This window comes from Leuciscus leuciscus (assembly GCF_965113295.1).
Source record: "Leuciscus leuciscus genome assembly, chromosome: 6".
NCBI classification, from domain to species: Eukaryota; Metazoa; Chordata; class Actinopteri; order Cypriniformes; family Leuciscidae; genus Leuciscus; species Leuciscus leuciscus.
In genome coordinates this window covers 12,295,625-12,316,910 of record NC_138730.1, presented here as the reverse complement: position 1 = coordinate 12,316,910, position 21,286 = coordinate 12,295,625, and the positions used below count along the sequence as shown (strand labels likewise).

Here is a 21,286-nt window from a genome sequence, read left to right as displayed (position 1 = left end):
GGAGAGGTCATTTTTTTATTATCAAAATGAATTGACATGTGTTGCCTTTCACCTAGTCCTAGTGTTAGGCTACGCTCACACTGTCAGTCCAAATACAATTATTTGTGTATCCGATTGGAATACTGTATAGACAGTAAAAAAAAAAAAAATACTGAGCTGTACCACATTTAACCTGCCACAAGACGGCACTGTTTTCAACATTCCTGATGCTTTGAATATTTTCCCCAAACAATCAGAGAACAGCTCATGCATTTTCATAATTTGTGTTTCAGGTATGGGTGTGTGTAATTTAAGTTTTTCGTAATTTACGCAATGCTACTCAAATTGAAAATACCCATTCTAAAACCTATGGACTGTCCTGTAATGAGGTGAATGCAAAGAAGCGCACAACAAAAGAGATTCAAATAAACAGTCTTTAATAATACATCCACGAAGGGAGTACGTAGAAGAACACTTAGAAATAGGAAACAACCACATCTACCATGAACAAGAACTGACAAGGGACTGAATATAACAGGGAGTAGACTATATACAAGGCTAACATAATGACAGACAGGTGAAGATAATATGTAACCAAAGGAACAAACGAGAACACAATCGGAAACGAAGGACACCATAAACAGAGCAGGAAAACTGGAGCTTAAGAAAACAAAACAAAATCAAAATCAAAGTCAAAGATCATGATACACACTTAACCAATGTTAAACCTCATTCACTCTCCAGGGATTGCATGTCCTGAATTGGATCCAGGGATTTCACGGTCGGAAATCGTTCAAGGGATTGAACACTCAGCACGTGTTTGTTAATGTGCCAGACTTTTAATTTAATTGGAAGTTGCTGTTCCAGGTCATGGTACCGTGTCCGTGTAATCTTCTACTTCACTGTCCAGAAGGATGAGCACATCATCATCTTCTGACTCTCCAATTATGTCCAACTCTGCCTCGAGGATCTGGGGGGGGGGGTTCAGGTTAGTGTTGCAGTTAGATTCTTATAAACAGTGAAAATCTAAATTGAAAAATCATTAAAGTTGCTGTAAGTGATGTTAGCAGTTCTAGCACATCTGCCAGATTAGACACTTACTTAGACATGACCAACGCTTCTCATAATAGTTCTCATAATAGCTATAAAATGTACATAACCTTCATATGCCTTTTCTCTCCTATTTGGCTTAATTTCGTTCACCCTTGGGCTGGGTATCGATATATACGTCCCGAATCGATTCCGATTTACTTGTCTTTAATAATCTTTGAAATATATATTAGTTAATATATTTATTATTATTATTATATATATATTTTTTTTATATATATAAAAGTTTGTTAAATTTCATATGATTAAAATATAAAAAAAAAATAATGTTTTATGCCTTTATTTGATTGCCAGAAATATTAAAATACACAACACAGAATTTCTGAAATAAAAATAATAATATTTTCTTAGAAATGTAATTGTACTTTTAAATAAATAAATTGTTGTTTTTATGAATTCAATTAATTAGACAAGCTTTTTGATTATTACAATTTAATTAAACCATAAAAATAGAATCCAGAAAACGCCTCGGTTACGACTGTAACCTCGGTTCCCTGAAGAGGGAACGAGCGTTGCGTCGAGAAATGACGCTGTGGGAACGCTTTGCGTGATGACGTCTTGAAGCACATGTAAAATCAGTCCAATGGTGTGGCGGAACGTCAGAGGCGGGTGACGTCACGTACCAAGAAGCTATAAAAGCCGGCCCGAAACAGAAAACGAAAGCTTCGTAAAAGTCTGAAGTCGAGCTGACAGGCATGAAGGAGATATGGCAGGGCGACGCAACGCTCGTTCCCTCTTCAGGGAACCGAGGTTACAGTCGTAACCGAGGCGTTCCCTTTCAAGGGAACTCCCGTTGCGTCGAGAAATGACGCTGTGGGAACGTCTATACCAACGCCTCCATAGCTACAAATGTCTGTCCTGTGTGAAATCCGTAGAGCAGCACTAGGAAGACAAAACATGAGACCCTGGAGCAGAGTCTAGATCCAGAGAGTAAAACCTGACGAAAGTGTGCGGTGAGGACCAGCCTGCCGCATCACAGACGTCCTGTAAAGAAACTCCTGAAATAAGGGCCTTAGAGGCCGCCATACTCCTCGTCGAGTGCGACCGGACAGCCAAAGGAGAAGGCTGCCCAGCCGCCTCATAAGCAAGTGAGATAGCCTCGACCACCCACTTGCTCATCCTTTGCTTAGACACCGGGCCCCCTTTGTTAGGGGACCCAAAGCACACAAATAATTGATCACTTTTACGCCACAGGGCAGCTCTGTGGACGTAAGCGTCTAACGCCCGCACAGGGCAAAGCAAATTATTAGCCTCCTGGTCAGCATTTTGAAAGGGAGGAGGACAGAAGGCCTGCAGAACAATAGGTCTAGCCACATTAGTGGGGACCTTGGGGATATAACCCGGTCTCGGATGAAGGAACGCTTTAACCATACCCGGAGCAAACTCTAAGCATGACGGAGCCACCGACAATGCTTGAAGATCCCCTATTCTCTTAAGAGAAGAAATAGCCAGAAGGAAAAGAGCTTTCAGAGTAAGAAACTTCTCAGGAACCTCCTCAATGGGCTCAAAGGGGGCCTGGGATAAGCCTTGTAGCACAAAGGACAAATCCCAAGGTGGCACCCTAGAGCGAACTGCAGGCCTCAGCCTCCAAGTGCCACGAAGGAAACGAGATACCAGAGGGTCTTTCCCCACAGACATTCCACCCAAAGGAATGTGGTAAGCACCTATGGCCGCCACATAAACCTTTAAAGTGGACGGGGTCAGACCTGCAGTGAACCGGTCCTGCAGGAACTCCAGCACTGTACCAATTGGGCAGTGGACTGGGTCCAACCGACGGTCACTACACCAGGAAGTGAAAACTCTCCACTTCAGGGCATAAAGTTTCCTCGTGGAGGGAGCTCTGGACTGTAGAATGGTCTCAACAACCTCGGTTGAGAGACCTGACTCTATGAGCTGGGCCCCCTCAGAGGCCAAGCCCACAGGTTCCACAGTTCTGGCCGAGGGTGAAATATCGAGCCCTCTGCCTGGGACAGAAGGTCCCTCCTGACGGGTAACTCCAGAGGATGCCCGTCGAGGAGGGACACAAGATCGGGAAACCATACTCTGCCCGGCCAGCGCGGGGCTATAAGAAGTAGATGGACCCGGTCCCTGCGAACTCTTTCCAGAACTCCCGGGAGCAGAGCAACTGGGGGAAAGGCGTACAGACGTAGCCTCGGCCACGTCTGTACCATAGCATCCAGTCCCAGAGGAGCTGGATGCGTGAGGGAGAACCAAAGTGGACAGTGAGACGTCTCTCGAGACGCAAACAGATCCACTTGTGCTTGGCCAAACTCCCTCCATATCAGCTCCACCACCTCGGGGTGGAGCCTCCATTCCCCGGGCCTCGGCCCCTGCCTCGACAGAGTGTCTGCTCCTATATTCTGTACCCCGGGGATGTAAGCTGCCCTGAGTGACAGTAACTTCCCCTGGGACCACAAGAGGATATGGCGTGCCAAGTTGGATAACGGGCGCGAGCGCAAACCCCCTTGGTGGTTGATATAGGCGACTACCGATGTGTTGTCCGTATGTACTAGCACATGGTGCCCCCTGAGATCTGTGATAAAGCTCCTCAGAGCCCGGAAGACAGCTAACATCTCTAGGCGATTGATATGCCAGGAACGATGATGGTCTTCCCACAGACCTTGAGCCGAGCGACCCTCCAGGATCGCTCCCCAGCCCGTGAGGGAAGCATCCGTCGTTAGCAATTTGCGACGACAAGGAGCTCCCAACACTGGGCCCTGGGACAGGAACCAAGGCTTCTTCCACATAACCAAGGCACGTAGGCATCGCCGCGTGACCTTGATTGTGCGAAATGGGTTGCCCCTCGGGGAAAACCCCCTGGTCCTGAGCCACCACTGCAGGGGCCTCATGTGTAGCAGTCCAAAAGGTATCACGTTGGAAGCTGCTGCCATGAGACCCAACAGTCTCTGGAACTGTTTGACAGTGAGTAGCTGACCTAGCTTTACACTTTTCACAGCTGCAAGGATGGAATCTATCCGTGGCGGTGACAGGCGCGCCTGCATCGACACAGAATCCCAAACCACGCCTAGAAAAGTGGTCCTCTGTAGTGGAGAAAGCACACTCTTCTTGGCGTTCAGCCGTAACCCCAACTCTTTCATGTGGGCGAGAACAACATCTCGATGTTGAACCGCCATCTGATGCGAATGAGCTAAAATCAACCAATCGTCGATGTAGTTCATAATGCGAATACCCTGGAGGCGCAGTGGCGCCAGAGCTGCATCCATGCATTTGGTGAAAGTGCGGGGTGATAAAGCTAGGCCGAATGGAAGAACTCGATATTGGTATGCTTTGCCCCCGAAAGCAAACCTCAGGAACTTCCAATGACACGGACGGATGGATATATGGAAATATGCGTCCTTGAGGTCTATCGTGACAAACCAGTCCTCGGACCTGATCTGTGGCACGATCTGCCTCAATGTTAACATTTTGAACTTGAGCTGCATGACTGACTCGTTCAGAACTCGAAGATCTAAAATGGGACGCAATCCCCCGTCCTTTTTTGGAACTATGAAGTACCGGCTGTAAAACCCGGTTTCCCTGCTGGAGGGAGGTACATATTCTATGGCCCCTTTCTCTAACAGAGTGTTTACTTCCTGTTCCATAACCAGAACCTGCTCGGGGCCCACCACTGTGGGCAGGACCCCCATAAACCGAGGTGGGCGTTTCTTGAATTGTATCTGATACCCTTTTTCCACGGTCTGCAGGACCCAACGAGAAACATTTGACAGTAGCTTCCACGCTGTCAAAGATTCTACTAGAGGTACCAGCCTCTCGAGACTGGTTTCTGGATTTTGTTGCTGTTGAGTAGCCTGTTCGACGCCCTGTAACGGCGAACCGGCAGGGAACGACCGAACAGACTGCTCTAGCACCCTCCTCAGAGGGGGCGGGCATCCCGAGGCCACTACGTTTCCGGGTGGACCTTGAGATATGTGCTCGCCGGAGACCGCTGCGCCCTGTAACACCGGAGGCGGCAGGGTTGGCAGAACGGTCCCCTGAGGGTACCGAAGAGAGACGGGCACCGTAAAATGAGGTGTTAACCGCTCTGCTTCGGGGGGGACTACCCTCATTTGTCCTGGGTCCTCGGACGTCAGGACTTTTTCCCAGCAGCCTTCTTGGCGGTAAGAACGGTCCGCAGATCCGTTCTACCCCTCGAAGACTGCTGGGTTTGAGCGCGCCCTCCGTGTCCCCGAGGTTTTTGTGGGGGAGCACGGGAGGAAACGCTCTGTTTCTGAGTGGCACGGTGCTCAGCGCTCTTTTTAGAGGAGTGAGGCTGCTCCCGCTCAGCAGCCTCATAGAAAGAACGGCGGGGGAGAAGTCTTTGGAGAGCAGCTGCTTGTTTGGCAGCTTCCTGTGATTTTGCTACTGCACTATTAACTGCATCGCCAAATAGACCAACCGTGGAGACCGGAGCATCTAAGAGAACATTTTTTTCTTTATCTTTAATGTCGCTCAGATTGAGCCACAGATGCCTCTCAGTGGCCACCAGGGCTGCCATAGACCGTCCAATTGATCTGGCGGTCTCCTTGGTGGCCCTGAGAGACAAATCTGTGGCTCTGCGTAGTTCAGCCACAGTGTCGGGACCAATACCCCCGCCCTCCTCTAAATCACCCAGCAGTTCAGCCTGATAGGCTTGCATAATAGACATCGTATGCAGACACGCTGCTGCCTGACCAGCGGCTGCATACGATTTATGAACCAGGGAAGATGTTATTTTTACTGGCTTAGATGGAAGTGTAGGAGTCTTCAGGGAAGATGCCGTTGCTGGAGAGAGATAGCTCGCAAGCGTCTCTTCCACCTTCGGCATCTCCCCATAACCATGCTCTTTATATTTATAAATGGAAGAGTAGTGGGATGTGTGTGGTGAAAATACTCTGTACGACACTGGTTTTTCCCACGATCTCGACACCTCGGTGTGGAGATCGGGGAAAAACGGAAGACTCCTGCGCTGGGGCTGCGCACGAGATGGCAGGAAGCGTTCGTCAAGCTTGCTTTTTGAGCGAACGTCCTGCCTATCCTCTGGCCACTCAATGGAAAGTCTGTCAACTGCTCTAGTAATAACATCGAGCAGTTCCTCAAACGCGTGAGACTGAGGTGGCGAATCCTCAGACTCAGCTTCAACACTCACAACATCCAACTCCTCAGAGCTGGACAATTGCAGCATTGGTGCCTCTATCAGGGGGGAAGAAACCGCAGCGCGTGCTTCCGCACCCTGATGAGAGGCACTGGATCTGTCAGTTTGATGCTGAGATAAGGCAGAGCCCGTCTCAACATCCACTGACAGATCCATTTGCGAACCCCAGGTCTGAGATCGCCGCCGAGCCTCAGCCGCGGCGGGACCCGAGCCCTGGGGAACGTGGTCGGGATTGAACCGAGCCAAACGGGATCGGAGCGTACGCAATGGAAGCGCACAGCAATGCTCACAGTCACCACCCTCGAGTGCTGACTGGGCATGCTCCTCTCCCAAACAAACAACACAAAGAGTGTGTGTGTCACCTCCCGTTAAATAACGCGGGCAGGGATGGACACACACTCGATACTGCTGCTTGCTCGCCATAACTGAATCAATATATATATATAGAGACAGACAACACCAAATAACAAGGACAGATTTCAACACAGAGCGCAACTGAAGACTCAGAAAGCTTTCGTTTTCTGTTTCGGGCCGGCTTTTATAGCTTCCTGGTACGTGACGTCACCCGCCTCTGACGTTCCGCCACACCATTGGACTGATTTTACATGTGCTTCAAGACGTCATCACGCAAAGCGTTCCCACAGCGTCATTTCTCGACGCAACGGGAGTTCCCTTGAAAGGGAACTGAAAACACAGAATTTGGTCAAAAATAAATAAAATAAAACGTATTTCATATAGGGCCCTAAACATGTGATTTCTGTTCATTTTAATAAATTGTTGTTAAATTGTAAAAGTTTCATGATTTCAATTAACTAGACATGCTTTTTGATTACTAAAATTGAATGTCACCATTAAAATGGAGTCAAAAAAAATTCCAGAAAAATTTAAATGAAAAAAAAAAAGAATTTGGGAAAAAATTTAATGGATTTCAAAGGGCCCTTTACTCTGGTTCAGCGTGAACGCAGATTTGAATTTAGTAGTTGATGATGTGCCGCACTGAATGTTCTAATCACACCCATGTGATCGTATCAAATGTATAAATATTATTGATTTTTGTTTTTGAAAGTTGCATTCAAAATCCATTTGGCTCAAAAATCTTTGAATGGGCATGACGCCTCTCTGGAGAAGCAACTATGCTTTGTGCATCATATTGTTTACCTGGACAGTCTTCCAATGCCATCTGGCCTAATGTTTGCCTTTAGGTGGGTAACCTCCACCCTGTCTCCTACGTACAACTCCACCAACGCCTCTTCTCTCCTTAATGAGACATCATGGAGTTTGGCTCCACATCACAGACAAAGGTCCAGCATGGGAATCTGGGCCGGAGTCATCCTGGCCACTTGCACCTGGAAAATGACAGCAAAATGATGTTTCCCAGTCCTGGTCCAGGAATCCCCAACACTGAATAATTTCTATGTTTTCCCATTCAAGGTTAATTCACCTAAATTGTGTCTCTCAAATAAGAGTGTTAGGGGGTACAATAGCTTACATTTACCTAGGTTAAGTAAACCAGGACAAAGTACTAAATATTCAATTATGCTTTTAAATTCTCTCTTTTTTCCTCTTTCAGACTCAGATAACCAGCGTTTGATGATGTCCTCTTCTTCACCAGTCACACATGGGGAAGGAGGACAGAGGGCCTCCTAGCGGCTCTTTCTGCCTCCTCTGTTACAGCCAATGGTGTCTTAAATTCAGTTACACAAAAAACAAAAACAAAAAAACATTTGAATAGTTATGACTTTCATTATGTTTTCAATGACTTTTTGATTAAGAAATCATGACAGAAATGACTTAATGCCATTATAGTTTGACAGTTTCTAACAGGACAGATTTAAATTGATTTTGACCACATTTAGTATCCACATAACTGCATTAAAACATATTGGTACTATTAATATATTTTTCTTTCTATATTTATATTACTGTAGCCTACATTACATTACTTATTTTCGTTTTCTTCACATAAATGACTATCATACAATTTTATGTCAACCTTTTCAAAGTCTCATAAGTCCTTTTAAGATCAAAACTAAACTCGTGTGTTATTAAACACTTTATCCTGCCAGGTAACGTTAGTATTTTGTCAACTGTCATAAAATCTTCATAATCGTTCAAAAGTTTCCTGTCAGACTATCGTGTCAAAATATACGTCATTATATGAAGTATGTATGATTTTAAGTCATTTACAGAATGTCAAGTTATTTTGGTGTCTAGAGTAACTTTTTAAAAAATCATTCATTTAATTTATTGTAATTTAATAATTACCTCACCTCTAAAAAGATCAGTGTTCTTTGCCGCGGAATGGATATGTGCGCGCGCCGGCTGTTGCAGTTGTGCGCGCGCAGTCACATGCTCCAGTTGTGCGCGCGATGTTGAAGAGAGCTCAGTTTTTTTAAAGTTTTTTTATAATTGTATTATTTTATATATTATTATATTAATTACAATTATATAATACTATATATTAAATACAAATGTTAATACATTTTAGAATAAACGTATTATTTCAATTTATTGTTTTAATTTATTACTACAAATAATTAACTGAATAATACTTTCAGCGTTTTGCTAGCATGTTTTTTTTTTACTAGCTTGCATCAGTGGCATACTTCAATCTTCAATTATTTGTATTTTATTGTGTTGTTAGATATGGTTTGTCGATGGTTACGTAACGTTTCTGTAATGATGTAAAAGAAATCCCTAGTCCGTATTTTGAACTTGACGCCTGTGACCCTGTGTGATCGATAGAGGGCAGTACAACACTTCTGCTGCAGCTCTATCTGCCTGAAATGGCGAATCTAAATTCAGTTCACGCACTTATCCTTCACTTAGTATTCATCAAAAACAACATACATCAACTAAAAGCACTCGCAACAATCATAAACTGCTAAAATAAAAGCGACCACAATAAATCACTTTGGTTTTAAAATACGCAGAAAGAATACATTGTTATTTTTTATACGTGATAAATCTGGTTATGTGTTCATCTTACTGAATATAGTGTTACTGTAATTTAACTGATGACTGCGACTGATTTATATTTCAGAAACATAAACGGATGAACATGAATGAGTGTGACGCACCAATAAAAACACACGCCGCAGCGCATCACGGGAAATGGAGTTGTATATCTAAGATACGCACATCCACTTACTTGCAGAGTTTACTAATATTTCTCTTCCCAAAAAAATAAAGGGTGACAGCGAGTCAGCGACACTATCAATTTAGTGTCCGAACGTGAAAATGAAGTTGAAAAATAATCAAATATGTTCATGTTTGAATGAGTTCAAAATAGTGATGCTCCAAAATATAAGCTTCATGGGCGTTAACTGTTTCTATTCTCGCGAGATTTACGTGGAGTGTGGCATCTCCACGCTCTTTTTATTTATTACTGCACAATAAGCAGTGATGCTGTGAGAACGAATGAGAAAATGGTTTAAAACAAACGCACACAGCTTCCCAGCTTCCGAATACAACCAGTTCCAGCCTACTCGCTAGTTTCACATCACATCTCTGGAGTGTCAGCCTGAGGACGTGAACTCTCGCGATAGTTTGCCATTCCTTCGAGCTTACAGAGACTTCCTGTTTTTCATTTTTTGTATCATCCAAAGAACAGCACAGACATACTACATGTCGATAGAAATTACAGGGTATGATTAAAAAACAACAACGTTTATCCTCCGCTTTCGTTTCAGCATTCAGGTCGACGTGAATTCTCGCGTGTTTCTCGAGCGCATCTCGCGAGATGCGCGTCATTCGCTCTCAGACTCCATGATCTGATCCCGAGCGGAGCGGCGCGATCATAACTGCGTGTTCCGCGCGCGTTCAGGAGCGTCGTGCGGCGCTCACATCTCCGCTCAAATGGACTAGGAATGATCTTGTGAGGATGGAGAGCGTTAAACTGAAGAAGAGCAGTGCTCTGAGTGTGGCCTTGAGAAGCACAGCAGATGAAGAAGATGATGAAGGCCAGAGAGCATCGAACCAGACGAGCTCAGACCAGCCCAGGACCAGAAGCCAGAGCCCAGCTGAGCTCAACATGGTAAACAAAGCCTGTAAAGGCAGCTCCAGTCTGCTGCTGAGGAAGAGAAGGGTGAAGAGGCACGTGTCCGGTATAAACTCATCTCACAGCCGAAGTCTGGACCGACAGACGCTGCTGAGACACCGAGCCAGTCCTCAACTACAGCTGTCAGACCGCCAGTGGGTCCGCCAGGACCTGCGCCGGGGCTCCATCCACGTCCACGACCGGCTGCTGGCGTGGTCTCACCCGGCCCGGCCCGTTCTGTGCACCGTGGACAGCACCGCGACCGAAATAGCCCAGCGTCTGCAACAGGCCGGCGGCAAAACGTGCTCCGTCCTGAGGCTGAACGCTAAAAGCTACCTGTCCACCGACGTGAACGGGAACTGCGATGGAGAGTGCCCGCTCCGGCACCTTCACACCGGGACCGAGAGCCTCCCGGATCAGCCCGGTGACCGGCTACGCCTCCTGCTCCTGGAGAAGGACCATCCGTACCATCCGCAGGAATACGACATCTACACGCCCTCGGAGGCCAGCGTGGACCGCTCGTCCCCTCAGGACGAGGACTCCCTGAAGAGGTTTGCGGGGTCCGATGTGGAGACCAGCAGTGCTTGTGACGAGCTGAGCTCCGGGGCCCGGTTCAGCCAGCACCGGGACTCGCTCAGCGACGACATGATCCTGGGCACGGATGCGTCTGCGTTCGACAGCAGCGCCGCCGAGGGCCTGGACACGTATGGGAGCTCCTCGGACGAGCTGGAGCTGGACTGTCCCACGGAGCCCGTCCTGCCGGGGCCCATAACCAGTGACCCACCGCCTGCTCTCGGGCACAGTCCGGGGTCAGCGGGCACACCGCCCGATTCGGACTCCGGCCCGGCCCTGTATGTTCAGCTGCATGGCGAGGCCGCCCGGCGCCTGGGCCCCGACGAGAGGCCCCTACAGATCCAGAATGATTTTCTCTTTAAACTGGGATTTAAGGACCCGTGGCGGGTCCAGGAGGAGGGGATGAACACTGAGCTGGGATCTCTCCTGCGCTTCTACGCAGGTAAATGACTGATGCATGTACTACTAGCCTACTTCATGTTTACGGCCTGTGTGAGGGAGTCGTGAGAGAGTCACATCATCCTCCATCCACACATGAAGAGTTTGCTGTCAGCTGATGGTGTGTGTTCATGGAAACGACCCCTGAATTTAGAGTAGAAACAGCGACTGTGGCTCATGTACACAAGTTTCTGCGTGTTGACGCAGGCGAGATCGGTTCACCTTCTCTGTGTATGAGAAGCCATAGTCTGCTGTTAGTTAAGTGACAAATCCCCTTTCAAACTTCCTAGAGAAATGTATCGCCCAAAGTAGTAGTTTTCACTGAGTTGTATTTGTCGATTTGGGAAAAGGTGTCGGCTAAATGAATATTGTGGCGAGCATCTAAGAAGAGTTTTAGTTCAAAGAGGGATTTGCAGACTTTGGCAGCTTGGCACAAATCTGAGGTTCTGTCAGTCCAGAGGAGACACACGTGAGACACGGCTTTATCTCAGGAGGAGCAGTTTCAGTTGTTAGAGAGATCTTTATTTGTGATTGCAATGGCTTTGAATGACGACTCATACACATTTTTTACTTTGCATATTGCACAAGCTTGTTTTAGAAACACTGAATACACGTGCATGCAGAAGATTTGACTCGGGAGATGAGCTCGCTGACACTGAGGTCACGTGACGTCACGGTCAAGCAGTCGTTATATGACACGTGCATGTCAAAAATAGTGCTACAACCCTTTAATTATTTACTTCAGAAATGCATGTTACAAATGAATGACTGGTCACACTTATATTAGGTGTCTCTTTAACTATTATGGACTGACAAAAAATGTTATGCACAATGTGTTGTATTGCAAAAATACTTGCTGCTATTGCGATGGGATACGGGGGAAAGTTAGGAACAGGGATAGGCTAATGGGGCAAGGAAAGGTACAATGTGCGATTACAGAAATCAGTTAGCCTACATGCTGGTATTTTTTTATATACAGTACAATGTAAAACATACACACATTACATTTAATCAAATGATTAATTTAGGGCCCTGTTTACACCTGGTATTCAGATGCGTTTTGGGTGATCGGATCACAGTAGACGAGGGAGACACATTCCTGTTTACACCTGGTGTTTTAATCCCTCTCTTTTGTCCTCTTTCAACCACTTCTGACTGATTTCTCCGAGGGGAGGGTCTAAGGGCGGGTGAATGTATGGGCTTTTTCAGATCTTTCCATCTAGTAGACGAAGTAAGCTTGAAATAAGCTAAATTGTACATATGAACGTGAAAGGAGAAAACAGAAAAACATACGGCGAGCAGCAGCTTTCGTTTCTGCTCTGACAGCCGCAAGACCAGCCGAACGCTGTGTGTGTGTGTGTGTGTGTGTGTGTTAGAAGTCAGGAATGGTGAGAGAACATTGTGTTTGGTACGTTTTTCGTCCTCAAAGCTTGGGTCTTCAGACAGTTTAAACCCGTCTGGCTTCCCATAATGTTTACGCATTAGGTCAGTAGGCGTAGAGTAGATGGTCATTTGTGGCTGTTTGAACACATTTGACCACATGAGCGTTTTACTCTACGAAAGCAATCCAGGCGAATGAGTTTTCGTCGTCTTCTGGAAGTGGTCGAAAGTGGACAAGCTCAAAACGTTTTAGACCCCGTTTACTCCTGTATTTTGCGTCGTTCACTTCCAATCCAATCCACCAAAACGCATCTTAATAACAGGAGTAAACAGGGCCTAAATGTTACTATATAATAGTTAAAGGCACTTAATATAATTTTGGACCGAACAACCTTGCAAATGTAACACTTAAAAACATGGTAAACAAAGCCTGTAAAGGCAGCTCCAGTCTGCTTAACAGAATTCACGTCGACCACTTAACACTTAAAAACACATGCTGTAAAGTTAGCATGAGTTGATGTGTTGTCACTGCCGAACATGACCCTGCAGTAAGCTGTCTTTACAACTTCAGAGCGCAAGAAGAACAACATGAATTCACAATGATTCTCCATGTTTATGTTCCCATGGATCTCTCTCTCTCTCTCTCTCTCTCTCTCTCTCGTTGGTAATAAACATGGCAGCGTTCTCTGCTCCCACGGATGCACATGACATGGCCACAAAACCATTGTGAGCCGCTCTTGTCGTTTGGACGGCGCTCTTGTTCCGGTCTGTTCATTATCATTGAAATGAAAGGCTGAATGCTGTGTTGGTGCAGTGGAGGGTGAAGAGAGAGGGGCTGGGGATATTTAGATGCTGTTCACCCGGCCTGTTCTTGGCTCGCGCTCCCTTCACCGTCTCACGCCAGCGTCCATTGGCCCGTCGGCCAACAGTGGGGCTTCAGGAAGCGCTTTCATTCACGCCGCTGAGAAAAACAGGCTGTGAGGAACACGCATGGGGGAAGGAAAGGGTTGTGGGAGCAGGAGTGGATCTTAGCAACTGTTGTCTTAGGGTTAAGAGCTGATTTAATATGAGCTGCAGACTTTTACAGTGTTGAGCAGAGACTACACTTACTTTAACCCTATAAAAACCACTGTGTCGCATTTGATACGCATGTTTCTAAGGCCTCTCTAAATGATCAAAATGTTGCTGAAAAACCTGTTGCACACATTCTGCTGCTTCATGCCGTCTGTCGTCGGATTTGATAGTTTATACGTTTTTTGCAAGTAAAAGGCATTTTAGTTTAACTGTAAACATTTAATGTCCACCACTTTCAGACTTTTTGCTGTGAAATCTTTTTTTTTTTTTCTTTGTTTTTTTTTATAAAGCAAACATAAGAATAACTTTGATGTTGTGATTTCAAGAAGAACACTTTCTGGACTGAAGCAGCTTATAGCTTTACTTGAAGATCAATACATCATTTTTCAAACATCCATCCGGCTTTTGAGGAACGTTCATTTGTTCATCTCTCAATCGCTGTTGCATTGCATTGCATTATAAGTTTGGAAACTGCAGAGCTTTGATCATAAACCTGATTTATTTACATGTCATCCTCCATACACATATTATTGGGAACTAATTATATTATTGGGAACTTGTGTAAGTAGTCTGTTCAATAAAATAAAAAAATGACCAAGTGAAATGGGGGACAAAAACAAAAATACATTTAAATTTCTTGCTTCTGCTTGGTGCCTTATTTTTGCATAATAACTTTATGAAATTAAGAACATTTAAGTGTGCGGGCATGGAAAAGGTATGATAGTCGATAATGGTAACGATAATCTCTGTTGAGCCTGACGTAAAGGTTTGTATTGGACTGGGATCTTGGCAGATGTTGGCTGGATTAAAGCTGCGGCGCTCATGTGATGAGGATTAATGGCCGGTCACCTGATCAGACCCATCAATCATCCGTCTGTGTAACGGACAGTGTTTCCTCCAGTGTTTTCCTCATTCCTGGCTTTGGTTCAGAGGTGTCCGAAGGCTCGTTCCCTCGTTCCCTCCCCCCGTCTGAAGGCATGTGAAGTATGTACTCAGACTCTTCGGGAATGTCAGGCATGTCCGGCTCACTGAAGTGTGTATTACATCATGTGTTACATCAGTCTAAGTAACTTTTTATACTGCAGATCTGTCAAAAAATGAATGATATGATAAATGACTGATGGCTGTAGGTTTTCTTCTGTGGCCTAGAGTTTATCAAGCTCTTGTTTGATAGAAGAAATACAGTATCAACATTTGAAGTGGATCAAAACCTTTCATCAAAGTCTGACATTAATTCTGAACTAAACCTGTTCTTGATAGGACAACTTTGATGGACTTTTTTGATCCACTTCAAATGTTGCTACTGTATTTGATCATAAGCTGCTGTTTTCTGAGCCCAAGAACAGGAAACCATTGTTTCCTGAAGGCTTCTTTGCATTTCACTGAGTTGAATGGTCTTAAAGTCGTGTCATGGTTTCTTTGAGATATGACTGATAAAGCAGAAGCGCCGTCAGGATTTTTGTCAACCTGTAAAAGAACTTTGTTAGATTATTAGACATATAATATAAGGGCTCCGAACCAGTTCAAGAAACGGAAACGAATGAAATTTTTACAGGAACATAAACAAAAAACTAAATGAAGTTTATTTGTTCTTAACAGAAGCACTTATTTGAAATTACAAGTTCAACCTTTTTGTCACGTGACATGCACTTGACGCTCACATTCTGTCGCCAACGGGTGCATATAAAACTATTGTATTGGTAAAGTCGTGGGGCATTGCTGACGAGAAGTTTCTGTGCATGTGAATGTTGTGCGCATACGTCTCTGTATCGCATGTGTGTGCAAGAGCGTGCTTTCCATAGATAGTGAAACATCATCCCGATGAATTTAACAGGTTATTGACTGTTCTCCAGCTTGTTATCTGGTTTAATTAAATCCACCAGCTTCGTGATAAGTTGTTATGTGGTGTGGCGGCCATATGGAGCCGGGCCTGCTTTACTAATGTTTCAGGAAGTTAAAAACCAAAACATGGCGCAAAGCATCATGTGTTTACGGTTTACATGTGCGTTGTGCGAATATACTTGTTGTATTCTGCTAGTTGAGTCCTTTTCAATGATATATGACACAAGTCTGTTTTTACAAGTCTTACTAATGTGTCAGCAAATTTAAAAGCACATGTTAAAGTGATGGTCATATTCCCTATATTCACTGTAAAGCCAAGCTTATGGTTAACGATTAATCGATTAAGTGATCGTGAATTTAACTGCTGTTTGTGATTCTTTGTTGCTGCGTGTGTTGCTTAGCAACCTCTTTGGAACTACATTGCTTGGCGAAGGAATAAATGTTATAGCGTTATATTTTTTGTTGCTGGTGTTTATTTTATGAATAAAATAAATATTAGAATGAATGTTTTTATGGAGTAACCGTTTTATAAAAGCAATAAGCCCCTTGAAGCCGTGTTTTACAGTGGATTACAGTGGACTCCGCTCCGCGTCGTGCCTAACAACGCCCTTAGCTGTTCTAAATCTACTGTAAAACACGGCTTCAAGGGGCTTATTGCTTTCTTTATTTCTTTCTTTCTTTCTTTCTTTCCATTGTTTTTCAATGTAAAAAGGCGCTAGACGGACTCGCGTCTCGCTTCTTTTGCAGCATCTCCCGCATGATACTGCGTTATAAAAAAGCAGTGCTCCCAAAAGTTCTTTTTTTTTAAACACGCCTCGAGACCTTGCGTCCCCCCCCCCCCCCCCCCACACACACACACACACACACACACACACACACTCCACTGCCCGCCTTCAAACTTCATTATAAAACTTCTTCCAACTTTTTACCAGCATTTGTCTTGACATTTTTTTTTGAAGATAGTTCTTGATTTATTGGTGCAGTATTTTTTTGTCATGTTTAATTGGCATCTCTCTGTCTCTGTTGCTGAATGTGTTCTCTTCACCAACACATAGGCCTACTCAATCTGTCCGTTACGTAACTGTGTTAGTCTCCTGACGAACATCTCGACCCACTCAGGCACGTGTGTGTGTATGTGTCATGTACACACACTGTGTCATCCTGCTCTTTAACACTCTCACGCATCTCATTTTCTGCACACACAAGTATATATTTTTTTGCAGTGTGTGTGTGTGTTCACCCTTAACCACTCCTAATATGTGTGCACTAATTTCCGAGCATGGGTTGCCAGAAACGACTGCTGCAGTGTTTCATGAGTCAGTACAGTACAGACATTTACAGTGCGTCTCATAAAAAGGTTGTAGGTCGTTCTGAGCTCCAGCGGCTTCATCCGCTCTCTTGAATCCTGTTGTGTAGCATTAATGTGACTGTGCGCTACAGGAGATTTCACTCACTCTCTCTATAACTGTAATGAAAACACACTCCTTACACCTTATATTTACAACTTTACTTCACCATAAACTAAAAAAAAATCCAAATTAGCTGTAATATGAAAGAACACCAGAAAAAAAATCATAAAAAAATCATAAAACCCACAATAATTAATAGGCTAATAAATTAATAAAATAGCCTGCATCAACACTCTGCTGTCAAGCCAGAATCGTTTCTTTTAATGGTTAAAGTGTAGCTTAATTATGATCAGTGTGCTGGTGAAGCTCTTCAGTCGAGGCTCAGATGGTGTGTGTGTGTGTGTGTGTGTGTGCGCGCGCGCGTGCGTGCGTGCGTGCGTGCGTGCGCGCGCGCTGTACTGAGCATCTGGATCCAGATGAGATTTCAGGAGATTCAGCAGCATCTGTGACTGTGCTGAGCTGTCTGTGAGAAACTCTAGAGGACACGACGAGTGTCTGCGGGATCTGAAGCCACTGGGTGTCATCAATATAAATGCACTGTAATTGCGGCTGTCCTCATACAGCCATCACACCAGCTCTGGAGCTTAAGCTTAGTTCAGGCATAATTGTTTTAGCGCCTTTTCCCCTATCACATATTTTAGTAATCATCATAATTGATAATTTAAAAGGTTTTTAAAAAGAGAACAGCCTTAGGTCTGTATTACAAAGCATTACAACCATGTAAGTTTAGATCTTTGCTCAAAAAGAGCAAACACACAAAACGTCTGAAATGAAATGCATTCATTTGATGTAATATTTACATTTAAAATTCATTAAATATGAGTTAGTCACTTGATGTGACTATGCATGTGAGTGTATTTATATATATACACAATAATTATACACAGTACACACACACATATTATGTAAACACAAACTTTTATTTTGGATAATCGCGATTAATCGTTTCACAGCCCTAAAAACACACATCAACGGACACAGATCAGGACAGGTGTCTGAAGTTATACCCGCATGTAAAGGGTATTTTCTGTGACGAAGTAGACGAGAGCCAGTGGGCGTTTGATATCACTGCCGTAAAACGTGTTGTAAAGCTTCCTGGGGCAGCAATTTCTGAGTGTGTAATGAATGCAGGATTTGATGTTTGTAGTCTCTGCTGATAATGGAGAGGAAGATCGCTGAATAAAGACTCGAATTTGGGTCTTCCTCGCACACATGGATTGCACGGGTTCACACTGTGCGATTTTATAAAAGTCCTTTACGATTGTTGCTTGTCCGATTGTACTAACATGATCCTCGCGGTATGTCTTGTCACAGTGTAAGATCCCAGTTGTCATAGATGTCAGACTGTACGACAGTCAAGAGCTTTTGGTCATGGCTTGTCTTAAAAAAGACAATTTGACGGTCGTCGTAGGAGAAGTCACACTGCAGGATTGTGAGTCAAATCTTCTGACACTGATTGCAACGGTCATTAATCGGCTGTCTGTGAACACGTCAAACTAACGGTCAAAGACTTCAGATTTTATAGTATCAGAGGAATCTTGTATAGGTCTTGCAAAATTGGTCTCAGACGGCCAAATCGTGGCCAAAATCGTACAGTGTGAAGTGAACCCGGCTGAAAGATGTGGATTACAGTGCACACTTTGGTGATTACTTTGGTGAATTTTTGTGCGTTTTTTTTTATTTGATGGTTCTTTTGTCAGTCACAGCGTAGGACTATACTGAGAAAATGCCTTTTGGGTCCCATGGCAACAATTTCTTCTCGTCTGTGTCAGTTTGACGCAGAACTCGAAGCGCTGCACTGTATTTACAATGGAAGCTGCGTAGGAGATCTGACACAGACGAGAAGAAATTGTTGAATAAAGTCTTTTTTTTTCTTTTCTTTTTTTTTCGCACGAAAAATATTCTGGTCGCTATTTTAACAATGTCTTTAGTACCTTTCTGGGCCTTGAAAGTGGGTATTTAATTAGGCTACTGTCTGTGGAGGGACAGAAAGCTCTCAGATTTCATCAAAAATATGTTCATTCGTGTTCCTAAGGTGAACAAAGGTCTTACGGGTTTGGAACGACGTAAGGGTGAGAAATTAATGACAGAAATTTCATTTTTGGGTGAACTAACCCTTTAGACAATTATAGAAATGCTATTCATTTTAAGTGTTTAAAGTGTAGTCTTGTTTATGTAACATTATGTAATCCTTCTAAACAAGTTTGCAGCGGAAGTCGCAGAAACGAGCGTAATGTTATAATTTCATATAAGTAGATGAGTTAACTGCGTTTAATGACTGAAACCGTCATTGATATGACAATTGAATACAATAGAATCAAAATATTAAAAAATAACGATTCGTACACATTTGTAAGTCTAAAAGTTGTACATACGTAAATAATTTACATTTTAGTGCTGTGAATATTGTACGTTTCAGTGTGTATGAAAACTAAGTAAATGTACATGTGGCAGAACCAGACTTTACATAAAAATACACAAGAATGCTAATGAGATCACGTGGCACTCTCAGACATCAGACAAACTGGTTGACCATTACTAAATATGTGAAAACAGAAACACTATAGGCACAGCAAGCACGTCTTGTATATTCGCTTTTTAGATAGTGCTGCTTATCTGAACACAGTCTGTTTATCTTGGCACAGTAATATGAATATGGCGGCACTTTACTGAAACAATCCTGACCTTTAACCGCTACGCCACTCTGCACATCATCCTATATCATATTCACAGTGTGAAACAATTTAGGAACCATCAAACAACCAATCATAAACCGGACAGTGCCCACCTGATTAAATGTTCATTCAAATCGAGAGTCATGTGAGTTGCAGTGATGACAGTCTTGTACATTTCTGTCAGTGCATCGTTTGTCATTTTATTGGCCATCTGCAATCCTTCATTTAGAATCACTTTCTAAAGATTAGAAAGTTTAATAACTGAACTTTATCAGTCCCATATCAGACACTGTTATGAGCTGGCGACTGATCTGCATGCATAAAATGCCCTACCCTTCGTCATAACCTCAACAAATTTACTAATTTCATTTAATAATAGTCTGTCAATCCAGTTAGTGTTTTAATTTCTGCTTCCACTGTTCATGCAGAGTTATAACATATAGGACCTAATACACATCATCATCACATCTAGGATATAGTTATATAATAAATCGTTTTTTGCACATATTTCTCAGTAATAATATGGTTGATGAAACTAGGATCTGTGTTGCAAGCACTGAAGTCACATATTGCAGAAGATCTGACTCTACTTACGCAGAGAATCCTCTGGACAGACGACACTGTCGCTCTGAACATCTAGATCTTTCTGAAGAGAGTCCCGATTCGAACTAGCAGGACTTTCATTAGTCTTCATTAGTCTTCTGGTGGCGGGACGTCCTTTGACTCTTGAGTTTGAAGCATAGCTGCGAGTGAGAACGGTGAACTCATCTGAATGAGCTGAAACCAGACAGCGCTTGCTTTAAATTAGCGTTTGTTTCATTAAAGGATCACCTCACAAAAGTGCAACATAGACTCAAAGAACCTAAAAAAAACGATATGATATATAGTGCAAATACAGTTTGTGAGTACTGAGTGCTTACTCAATAGAGTGGTCCAGGGATGACGTGTTTTTGTAGGCCAAAACCCAGAAACGAGTTAGCATTTTAGCACTACCTGAAGTCAGTGGGTTTTTTGAATGGGTTTTTGGATAAATGCTTGAAATAAGGTCTGTGGTGAACAGCACAAGCTCAAGATATTTTCACATTTTATTCTACAATATAAAATACATCAGTAATATCCCCAGTGATATTTTAAAGCTTTTAATTGAAAAAAGGTGGGTGCTGTAAGCAGTGTTATAGTACAGTACATTTTCTCTGGAACAAGTAATTGGTGAATAAGACCAAAAATTGCCCCTTTGATATACCCAAAATGAATTATACCTCATGTTTAAACACTGTAAGGAAGGACTGGCCGAGATTAGCCTAGTTGTTCTCTACGTTAGATCATTGTAGTCACAGACATATTTGATGAGCGTGTGAGCACAATGGCCAATCAGAGGCGTTTGCGATTCCGCTACTTGGTACCGAAGTCTGTACTTTGACAACACTACTCTGCCGGTTCATGAGTGCTCATTGGCCGCTGACAGCCTGGAGCTCAATCTCCGAAAACGTCGAAACAAATTGTCAAATATGTTTGTAGTATAAGTCGCCTATTTGAGGTCTAAATAACTACATTCTTGCCTAAAAAACTCTTCTACATACCGTGACACAACAACAGTAGGCTAGTATTTGTAAAATGATGGTGGTTTACAGTGGTT

The 21,286-nt window shown here is 43.7% G+C and overlaps 1 protein-coding gene and 1 long non-coding RNA gene across 2 annotated transcripts in view; one reads left to right on the top strand and one right to left on the bottom strand.

Moving 5' to 3' along the window:
* Positions 1 to 395: 395 nt before the first annotated feature.
* LOC309501854 lies at positions 396 to 9,663 on the bottom strand. The gene is made up of 3 exons (XR_014206996.1): positions 8,491 to 9,663; positions 7,379 to 7,904; positions 396 to 949 (listed from the first exon to the last, which is right to left on the bottom strand). It is a non-coding gene; the product is annotated as an uncharacterized lncRNA (long non-coding RNA).
* Positions 9,664 to 9,744: 81 nt separating this feature from the next.
* phlpp1 (PH domain and leucine rich repeat protein phosphatase 1) overlaps positions 9,745 to 21,286 on the top strand; it is a 50,880-nt gene continuing 39,338 nt past the window's right edge. Inside the window, exon 1 of the mRNA XM_082173922.1 lies at positions 9,745 to 11,274. Coding sequence (XP_082030048.1) covers positions 10,104 to 11,274 — 1,171 coding nt within the window. The 5' untranslated portion in view covers positions 9,745 to 10,103. The remainder of the gene's footprint in view (positions 11,275 to 21,286) is intronic.